The following is a 9,965-nucleotide window of genomic DNA, read 5'->3' as shown; positions in this document are numbered from 1 at the left end:
GAATCTGCCTGCCAATGCAGGGGACACGGATTCGAGCCCTGGTCCGGGAAGATCCCACGTGCCCCGAAGCAACTAAGCCCGTGTGCCACAACTACTGAGCCTGGGCTCTAGAGCCTGTGAGCCGCAACTACTAAAACCTGCGCGCCTAGAGCCTGTGCTCTGCAACAAGAGAAACCACTGCAAGGAGAAGCCTGCGCACTGCAACGAAGAGTAGCCCCCATTGGCCGCAACTAGAGAAAGCCTGTGCGCAGCAATGAAAACCCAACACAGCCAAAAATGAGTAAAATTAAATCAAAAAAAAAAAAAAAAAAGGAAAAAAAGTCAGGGGGAGGGAATAGCTAGTGCTGCTTAGAATTTGTGCGTTAACACTGCCTGGCTCAAAAGAGGCTGTCGGTAAATGAGATGCTGTTTTTATCAGTAGGATTTTGTATAACTCAGAGTTAACTTTCACCGAGGTCTCTGCAGTGTAACTGCTTGTTTCTGGCTCTGGAAAAAAAGAACAGGAGTTCGAGTCACTAGCATGCCCAGACTGCGAACCAGGAAAAAGGGGTCTTCTATTTGTAAGGTCAGTGTCACCTGTGAGAAGTGCCTTCGACAGGGCCGTATTTTTTTTTTTTTTAAACAACAGCTCCTGTTTATTTATTTATTTATTTTTATTTATTTATTTATTTTATTTATGGCTGTGTTGGGTCTTCGTTTCTGTGCGAGGGCTTTCTCTAGTTGCGGCAAGTGGGGGCCACTCTTCATCGCGGTGCGTGGGCCTCTCACTATCGCGGCCTCTCTTGTTGCGGAGCACAGGCTCCAGACGCGCAGGCTCAGTAATTGTGGCTCACGGGCTTAGTTGCTCCGCGGCATGTGGGATCTTCCCAGACCAGGGCTCGAACCCGTGTCCCCTGCATTGGCAGGCAGATTCTCAACCACTGCGCCACCAGGGAAGCCCAGTGTTTTTCAAACCAGAGTCCGCCGGCCCTCTGCATCAGCACCATCAGAGATGCTAGTTTAAAAAACGCAGGAACCAGGAATCTGCATTTTCCAGCTCGGGGCCAACGCGGCTGAAGAACGAGACCCTTCCAGTGAGCTGGATTTCAGCCTGCGGCCAGTTTCCACACGAGCCGGTCGCTTCCGGTTGGCGCCCTAACATCATCAGGCAGCGCCGGAAGTACCCTCGCGCTGCCTAGGAGACAGGACGCGGGCCCGGCTGCTGACAGGGCCGGGCCGGCCGCGCCCACCCGGTCGCCATGGAGCTGCCTCCAGGGCCGCGCGATGATCCCTGCGCCTGGGACGATGACTCGGAGCCGGAGCCGGAGCCTGACCCCGACGCACAGGCTGAGGCTTACGTGGCCCGCGTGCTCAGTCCTCCGAAACTCGGGCTGGCGCCCTCGCGCGCCCCTCCGCTGCCCGCGCCCGCTGTGTCCCTTGGCGCTCTGGAACCGCGGGCCGCGTCCAAGGGCCCGGCGGTGGCGGTTCCGGGCCTGCTGAGCCTTCCTCCGGAGCTGCTGCTCGAGATATGCGCCTACCTGGACGCGCGCCTCGTGCTCCACGTCCTGCCGCGCGTGTGCCACGCGCTGCGCGACCTCGTGCGTGACCATGTCACCTGGAGGCTACGCGCGCAGCGCCGCGTACGCGCGCCCTACCCAGTGGTGGAAGGTGCGCGCGCCCGGGGGCCAGGGTGGCCCGCCCAGGTCAAGCTTGGGGCGGGGGGAGGGTCCAGGGTGCTGTAAGTACAGCCACTGGAGCAGACTACCTGGCTGTCCTGGCTCAGCGGTGGCTGAGGTACTTACTGGTGGTACCAAAGCCCCTGACCTCTGGGTGGACTATGAGGCAGATACTTGGGGTCCTGAGGCTGTGGAAATCTACTTGGGTAGCTAGGGTCCCTGAACTCGGAATCCAACGATCCTCAGGCTTGGAGTTGACACAGGGACTTGAAGTCTTAGGCTGTCAGAATCTCCTTGGGGCTCAGAGGAAGCCCAAGAATCCCCAGGTTCTGGGTCTAGGTACTAAGGCAGTAACTAGTGATGCCAAATCCCCTTACCTCTAGAGTCTTCGCCTAGGTGAGGGTGAGGCAGGACTCAGGTCCAGAGCCTGCAACCCTTGAACTTAAGCTAGGGTTTAGAGGTTGGGATCCCTGATATTAGCAATCACAGACCCTCGAGTCCAGGTTCTAACCTGGGATCTTAGGCAGGGGCTGGTGGTAATTTCTCCTGCCCCCAAGGTCTTTGGTCCCTAGAGGATAAGGCAGCTTGGTGATCTTGAATTGATGGGACTTTACTGAACAGCTTGATAAAACATAGATGTTTGGTTGGGTCAAGGGCTTGGGTTCTGCATCTTGACAAAGCTCCCAGGTTTGGGATGCTGGTTTGGGAAACACTTCCATGGGTCTGTTTCAGATGGCCGAGGCAGGAAGTGTTAGTTATGAAGTCCTAGCTCTTGTGCCCAGCCTGAGGGTTGGGAGGGCTGAGGTTGGACCTTAGCCAGGGGTGAGGCAGGGCCTTAACGTCCTGAGGCTGCTATCCCCCAGACTTGGGTTGGGGGAAGAGGCCCGGGAAGGTGATCCTGAGGCTCCAGTTACCCAATTTCTGGAAACTGGGTAAGGAGCAATCCTAGACCTGCTTGGCAGGTGCGTGGGCTGGTGGTCCCAAAGCTAGAGCCTCGGCCTCCTTGGGTGGGGTAAGGGATCCAGGTGGGTTCTCTCCAAGTCTGGTTCAGGTTGTGCTCCCCGGAAGCCAGCGCGGTGAGCTTGGACGGCTGGTGTGGGTGGTGGCAGGGTTCCTGCCCACTGGGGACCCTGCTCTTGCGCCCCACAGAGGAGGACTTTGACTGGCCAACAGCCTGCATTGAGCTGGAGCAGCACCTGTCGCGCTGGGCAGAGGATGGGCGCAGGGCTGAGTACTTCTGCCTGGCTGATGGGCACTTTGCTTCCATTGACTCAGTGCTGCTGCTCCAGGTGAGACGGGGGTCGGTGGAGGGCCAGGCAGTGGTGGGCCAGGGTGACCCCAACAACATCACCTCACTCCTCTCCCAGGGTGGGACACTCTGCCTGTCAGGCTCCCGAGATCGCAATGTCAACCTGTGGGACCTGCAACAGCTGGGGGTGGAGCCCAGCCGGGTTCTGGTCAAGGCCCTGGGCACCCAGAAGAACAGCACTCACAAGGTGAGGGAGTAGGAGGCCAGGCAGAGGTAGGAGGCGTGCGGCCTGGGTAGGGTACCGTGGCTAAGGGCACGGGTTTTGGCACCAGACCTCACAGATTTAAATCTTGCTCTGCTATTGTTAGTGTGACTTTGAGTGAGATGTATGACTTCTCTGGGCCTTAGTTTCTGCTTCTGTCCAGAGGTCAATTAGGATGAGGACGAATGAAATGAATATGCATTAAGAGCGTTGCTCAGGCTCATATACAGTAGGTGCTTAGGAGATGTCAGGTATACCTTGAGTGGCCCCAGGTAGGGCAGTTATGAGGCCACCCTTGGGGATCAGACAGCCCTGAGCATGACTGTCATCTCATGAGAGGTGGTCATGGAGGGGCACCTCCACCAGCCGTTGAGGTGGTCTAGGCTGGTGGCCAAGAGCTTGGTCTCGGAGCCAGGCTGCTGGGTTCAAATCCCCACTCTGCTATTTCCTGGCTGTGTGACCTTGGGTGAGGGACTCAACCTCTCTGTGCACCAGTTTCATTATCTGTAGAACGGGACACATCATAGTACTCTCCTCAGAGGGTTTGGTGAGGAATGAGTCAGTGGGGAGCTGCGTTCTGTGAATTTTAGCTCCTGACACAGGGACTTTTTTTTATGCCCATTTTCCCAATGAAGAAACTGAGGGACGGTACTTCATTCACCCAGGTCATGGAGTGGAGGCCCCATTCTTTTTTCTTTTTCCCCATACCAAGCAGCTTGCGGGATCTTAGTTCCCCGACCAGGGATTGAACCCGGGCCACAACAGCGAAAACCCAGAATCCTAAACACTAGGCCACCAGGGAGCTCCCTGGAGGTCCCATTTTTGTGTGTGCCGTGCAGCTTGCGGGATCTTAGTTCCCTGACCAGGGATCGAACCTGGGCCTTTGGCAGTGAGAGCTCGGAGTCCTAACCACTGGACTGCCAGGAAATTCCCATGGAGGCCCCATTCTTAATCACACTGTCATGTGGCCTCAAACCACCGCTGCTGCTGAGGCTCTGCAGAACTCGATTTAGGAATATTATTAGGTTGGGGTGCGCATGTCCTGGGCTCTGAGGGCAGACCCACAGACCTAGGCTCTAATCTCTACTCAGTGCTGACTCGCTCTGGGTTCTGTGAAATGGGGAAGATCACACGGGTCTGGTCCCACAGGGCTGGGTGTGGTCACTGGCGGCGCTGGACCACCGAGTGTGCTCTGGTTCCTGGGACAGCACGGTGAAGCTCTGGGACATGGCGGCTGATGGGCAGCAGTTTGGCGAGATAAAGTGTGAGGGGTTCTGGGCAGGGGGGCCTGGGTGGGCAGGGGTCTGTCTGGCCACAGCCCCAGCCCTGTGGTCTGTGTGTCCCCAGGGCCAAGGCAGCTGTGCTGTGCCTGTCCTACCGGCCTGATATCCTGGTGACTGGCACCTATGACAAGAAGGTGACCGTCTACGACCCCAGAGGTGGGCTGGGGACCCTGAAGCCTAGGTGGGAGAGCAGGGCTGCCTGGTGTCTCCAGGGTCATCCTGGGGAAGGAGACACTTGGGCCTCACAGTCTAACTGGGGTGACAGTCACGTAACGAGAGGCTGACCACTCAGAGTGGCCTGTGTTGTGCTGGGGGCCACAAAGGTGACAGGTGGGGGTGGGTATTGGGGGCAGAGGAAGCCCCGCCTCCACATGGGGTGGAGTCAAGTACTGGAGGGCTCCCAGAGGAGGGGCCTCTGAGCCTGAGTCCCATAGGAGGCAGGACAGTCCTTGAGAATTCTGGCTCCCCCACCTCCTAGCTGTGTGACCCCAGTCAGGTTTGAACCTCGGTTTCCCCATTTGTCAAATCCAGATAATAATAACTCCAGCCACGTAGGGCTAATGGGAGGAGATGACAATAAGAACTTCGGTAGATTAAATGTTTACATTAAAATGCCTAGAATGAACTCGGCCCGGCACATAAGCCTTTTCCATTGTTTATTTATTTATTCATTCTTATTTATTTATTTTTTTATTCATTCTTATTTTAATTGAAGGGCCCAGTGTAACTTTTCCAGGCAGAGCCAGAGCCGGGATGGGGTGGGGGCAAGTCTCAGGCTGACCTGCAGGAGGAGGGAAGCATTTTATGCTGGGACTTGCTGAGGTCCATTCTGTACTGAGAGCAGATGGGACTGGAGGAAGGAGAGGGGATGGAGATGGGTTGGGGGGGGTCTGGTGGTCCTGTGAGGCCCGGATCCAGCTGGGGTGGCAGAGGAACAACAGGGTCACCTGTGGGATGGGGGTTGGGGGAGCAGACAGAGTAGTATTTTGCCAGGAAGGATGGAGACCCAGGGTCCTGGGGTGGGCCAGGGGGCCTCCAAGGGGCTCTGATGTCCCCCCTCCTCCCTGGCCCATCGCCCATGAAGTTGGCCCGGCCCTGCTGAAGAGCCGGCGGCTGCACTCAAGCGCGGTGCTGGCGCTGCTGGCGGACGACCGGCACATCATCTCAGGCAGCGAGGACCACACGCTGGTGGTGTTTGACCGCAGAGCCAACAGCGTCCTGCAGCGGCTGCAGGTGGGCGCTCCCCAGGGGGGCTGGAGGGACCAGGGCTGCGGCGGTGCCCAGACTGGCCTGAGCTGCTCCGTCCCATGTCCCTCCCACAGCTGGACTCCTACCTGCTCTGCATGTCCTACCAGGAGCCTCAGCTCTGGGCCGGCGATAACCAGGGCCTGCTGCATGTCTTCGCCAACCGGGATGGCTGCTTCCAGCTCGTCCGGGTCTGCCAAGGCCCTTGCCCCCGCCCGACCCGCCCTGGGCTGCCTCCCTACCTCTTAACCCCTGGGTGGCAGTGGGGGACTGGCCTTGGGAGAGCCACGCCTGAGTGTCACCTGTCCCTCCCTTCCGCAGTCCTTTGATGTGGGCCACAGGTCTCAGATCACAGGGATCAAGCACTCTCTGGGGGCCTTGTACACCACGTCCACCGACAAGACCATCCGGGTGAGGCCCTGCGACAGTCCCCCCTCTCTACCCGCCCTCACTTGCCAGGAGCACACCTTGTGACCTTTGCCCATTGCCCCTCACCAGGTGCACGTGCCCACAGACCCACCAAGGACCATCTGCACTCGAAGCCACCACAACGTGCTGAATGGGGTAAGGCCCTGTCCCATGCACCCTGCCTGGCTGCTCAGAGGACCCGTGACTCCTCATGTCCCCACCCTTGCAGATCTGCGCTGAGGGCAACCTGGTGGTGGCCGCCTCTGGGGGCCTGTCGCTGGAGGTCTGGAGGCTGCAGGCCTGAGCAGGCAGATGTGGACGTGGATCTGCCGGCTGGCAGGCTGGGCTGGAGCCTCCGTTCTCGGGGGGACCTTCCCCCACGCTGGTGCTGCCTCTGCACCGCCCCACAGGCGTAGGGCACAAGGGGTCCTGGCCACGGTCCGGTGGGGGAGGTCCCTGGGCTGGGCCCCATGCCAGGGGAGGTGAGGTTTGTGTTTCGGCCAACCCAGGGGGCTGCTCCCCACCCTCGGGCCCTTGTTTGTGTTATGATTTGGATGCCTGCTCTCCCTGGAGAGCAAAGGAGAAATAAACCTGATGTACTGGTGCTCCGGCCTGGACCGTGAGCTTGGTGTCACCTGAGGGCTCCGCCCGAGGCTGCTTGGGGCTGGGATGCCAGGGATGTGCGTGTGTCTGTGAGTTGGTGTATGAAAGCCTCAGCGACAGCCACTGCTGTGTGTGTGTGTGGGGGTGCACCTGTGCCCGCCCGAGTGCATTTCAGGGATCACGTACGTCTGAGTGTCCCCGGGGAGGCCGGTCTGGCTGTGTGTGTTGTTATAGTATTCCTGTCTGTGTATGTCTGTGTGGAAGAGGGAGACGCTTGAGAACATGGCACCTGTATGATGGCACCTGTGTGTGTGTGTGCGCCATGTGGGCGTGTATGCGTGTGGCACGCGCTGGCATGTAGATTGCGACTCTAATCCCGGGTGTGTTTGTGCAGTGGGACAGGGGATCTGCTAATGCTACCCCAAAGGCTGGAGGGCGGGCAGCAGGTAGGGGTGAGGGAGGGGCGTGCTCCTCTGTCCAGGGTCCAGGGTGTGTGTGGGCCCCTGTGGCCGTGACCCTGGAGTGGGCGGGGAGGGAGGCTGGGCCAGTTGCACACCACACTGGTCCCTGCAAGCCCAAAGTCCCCCTTTGCCCCCCATCGCAACCTGGCCAAGCCATGCCCTGAGGAGCATTCACTTCATGTTTATTGAGGCCCCCTGGGTGGTCTGGGCTACAGGGTCATAGGATGGTGCAGGGCTTCTTCTCCTTGAAGGGGTTGGTGGCAGCTGGGATGCCCACAAGGAAGGGGTCACTCTTGGCCTGCTCCGTGAACTGCAGCAGGTCAGTGGCCGCCTTGGATACCTGCAGGCCAGCCCGGTTAGCCAGACCTGGGCTGGGCTGTCCACCTGCCCCCTTGCTCAGATGCACCCGCCTTGCCCTGGCCTCACCTTCACACGGTCGATGCCCACCTCCATCTGCAGCTGCTCCACGGCTCAGTGGGCCTGCCCGATGTCGCTGCCAATGGTCACCTTGCCGGGCATCTGGGGGAGTCCGTGAGCAGAGCCACAGGCAGCAGGCTGAACCCCAAACCCTGAGCTCCCACACATCCTCCTGTGTCCCCTGGGGACTGAGGGATGGGAGTGGCTGCTCCCCAACTCCTGTCAGGACCACATACCTCAGCTGAGGACTCCGGCTACTCCTGGCTGCTCAGTCCTCCTCCTGCAGCCCCGCTCTGGCTCCCGCCCCCACCACCCTGGCCTCTCCAACCCCTTCCCCTCCCTCCCCAACCCCTGCAGAGACTTTGAAGCCAGGACACTCATGGAGCGAAATGTCACCAGCGGCAGCAGCAGCTGCTGAGGCTGGGGGGGGGGGGTCCCTGCTCCAAGAGGCCCAGTGGCTGCCCTGGTGTCCCGTGTCACCTTGGCTGGGGGAGTGTAGGGGCCCTGGGCTCTCACTGACCTGTTTGATCCCCTGCTGCTAACTGGCCCCTACGGTCCTTCTTTGCCAGGCTCCGGCCCTACTCCGATGGGTGGAGGTGCAAAGTGTAACCTGCTTCAGGTGCAGCCCCGTCTCTCCTCTCTCCAGCTACACTCATGGCCCAGGGTTCTCATCCACAGATGACTCAATCCACTCACTCATGCTGATGGCTTCCCCTGCCTCATCGCAGCCCCTCCCCTGACCTCAGACCCACCTGAGGAACCTCCTCCCTCCTCGGTCCATCACACCCATCTCTCGGTTGTCTCCCACTTAACTTGGCCAAAGCTGGACTCTGGATCATCTTCCCCCGAAACCTCCAGCCCCCAAATTCACCACCATCCATCCAGCTTCTCTGGCTCAAATCTTTAACTCCTTCATTCCTTTCTTCCAGTATTCCCACATTTGATCCTTCCTCAAGAGCCATCAGATCCACTTTCTTTTGTTTTAATTAATTTTTTTTTAATTGGCTATAGTTGATTTACAATGTTGTGTTAGTTTCTGCTGTACAGCAAAGTGAGTCAGTTATACATACACATATATCCACTCTTTCTAAGATTCTATTCCCATATAGGTCATTACAGAGTACTGAATAGGGTTCCCTGTGCTATTCACAGATCAACTTCCAAGTTGTCAAACTGGTCACTTCTCTCCACCCTGTTGGTAGCATCCGGGTCCTGGTGCCCCCAGCTCAGTGTGCCTGGACCAGTGCAGTTGCCTGGTCTCCCCTGCCCTGCACAGCCCCGACCCCGTTCTCCTCAAGTCAGCCAGTGGGATCTGTTCAATAAATCACACTACAACACGGATGAACCTTGAGGACATTATGCTAAGTGAAATAAGCCAGTCACAAAATGACAGATAATGTATGATTCCACTTATGTGAGGTCCCTAGAGTAGTCAAATCCATAGCGACAGAAAGCAGAATGGGGGTTGCTGGGGGCTGAGGAGAGGGAGGGAATGGGGAGTTAGTGTTTGATGGGTAAGTTCTGGAGATGAATGGTGGTGATGGTTGAACAACAATGTGAATGTACTTAATGCTTCTGAACAGTGCACTTAAAAAATGGTTACAATGGTGAATTTTATGTGTATTTTACCACAATTTTAAAAATTGGAGAAAAATAGGGCTTCCCTGGTGGCGCAGTGGTTAAGAACCCGCCTGCCAATGCAGGGGACACGGGTTTGATCCCTGGTCCAGGAAGATCCCATGTGCTGTGGAGCGACTAAGCCCATGCGCCACAACTACTGAGCCTGTGCTCTAGAGCCCGCGAGCCACAGCTACTGAAGCCCGCGTGCCTAGAGCCCATGCTCCACAACAAGAAAAGCCACCGCAGTGAGAAGCCCACACACTGTAACGAAGAGTAGCCCCCACTCGCCGCAACTAGAGAAAGCCCATGTGCAGCAACGAAGACCCAAGGCAGCCAAAAAAAAATAAATAAATTTATTTTAAAAAATTGGAGAAAAATAAATCAGAGCCCCTCAGTCCGTTTAAAAAACTCTCCTATTGTTTCCCAGCCTCTTAGAGTAAAACCCACCCTCCTTACTATATAGCACACAGGGCCCTGCCTGGTCTGGCACCTTCTGCCCTCTCTGAATTAACTTCTTCTCAACCCCTTCCCCCTTCATTCTTCATGGATCACCCTGACCTCACTGTGTGTGTTTGTTTGTCCATTTTTGCCAAGGTCCCAATATGTGCCCTCACACTGTGCAAAGTAAAAGGAACAGCGTGAAACCAGACAAAATCCTGCCCTCACGGAGCTGCTGTTCTAGTCAGGGAACAATGAACAAGAGCAAACAAAATGTATTAAGTGCTGTGAAAGACAACAAAAGCAAGGTAAAGGTGAGAGCAG

General features: G+C 57.2%; 2 protein-coding genes across 3 annotated transcripts; one reads left to right on the top strand and one right to left on the bottom strand.

Annotated features, from left to right (window-relative positions):
- Nucleotides 1-1,152: 1,152 nt before the first annotated feature.
- Nucleotides 1,153-6,707, top strand: FBXW9 (F-box and WD repeat domain containing 9). Of its 2 annotated transcripts, XM_059919793.1 has the most exons (10): nucleotides 1,153-1,647; nucleotides 2,805-2,944; nucleotides 3,023-3,151; nucleotides 4,316-4,428; nucleotides 4,514-4,605; nucleotides 5,534-5,682; nucleotides 5,772-5,885; nucleotides 6,016-6,105; nucleotides 6,193-6,258; nucleotides 6,332-6,707. In XM_059919793.1, the coding sequence occupies exons 1-10, from the start codon at nucleotides 1,239-1,241 to the stop codon at nucleotides 6,404-6,406; spliced, it is 1,377 nt and encodes a 458-aa protein (XP_059775776.1). In that variant the 5' UTR covers nucleotides 1,153-1,238; the 3' UTR covers nucleotides 6,407-6,707. The 2 variants fall into 2 exon arrangements, with proteins under 2 accessions (XP_059775776.1, XP_059775775.1); XM_059919792.1 differs by having other exon boundaries at nucleotides 6,193-6,707.
- A 676-nt stretch (nucleotides 6,708-7,383) lies between these two features.
- Nucleotides 7,384-7,685, bottom strand: GNG14 (G protein subunit gamma 14). The gene is given in 2 exon segments (XM_059919791.1): nucleotides 7,384-7,496; nucleotides 7,499-7,685. Coding segments are annotated over 2 exon segments (300 nt in total).
- Nucleotides 7,686-9,965: the final 2,280 nt, after the last annotated feature.

The sequence above is a fragment of the Balaenoptera ricei genome, chromosome 3, assembly GCF_028023285.1.
Source record: "Balaenoptera ricei isolate mBalRic1 chromosome 3, mBalRic1.hap2, whole genome shotgun sequence".
NCBI lineage: Eukaryota > Metazoa > Chordata > Mammalia > Artiodactyla > Balaenopteridae > Balaenoptera > Balaenoptera ricei.
The sequence above is the reverse complement of the archived record's forward strand: the minus strand, read 5'-3'. Positions and strand labels throughout refer to the sequence as shown.

Excerpts from the sequence above, each read along its gene's own strand:
- FBXW9 (XM_059919792.1), top strand. The coding sequence starts at position 1,239 with ATGGAGCTGCCTCCAGGGCCGCGCGATGATCCCTGCGCCTGGGACGAT. Across the intron at positions 1,648-2,804 it reads GCCCTACCCAGTGGTGGAAG|AGGAGGACTTTGACTGGCCA; the intron begins GTGCGCGCGCCC and ends TGCGCCCCACAG. Across the intron at positions 5,886-6,015 it reads GCTGCTTCCAGCTCGTCCGG|TCCTTTGATGTGGGCCACAG; the intron begins GTCTGCCAAGGC and ends TCCCTTCCGCAG.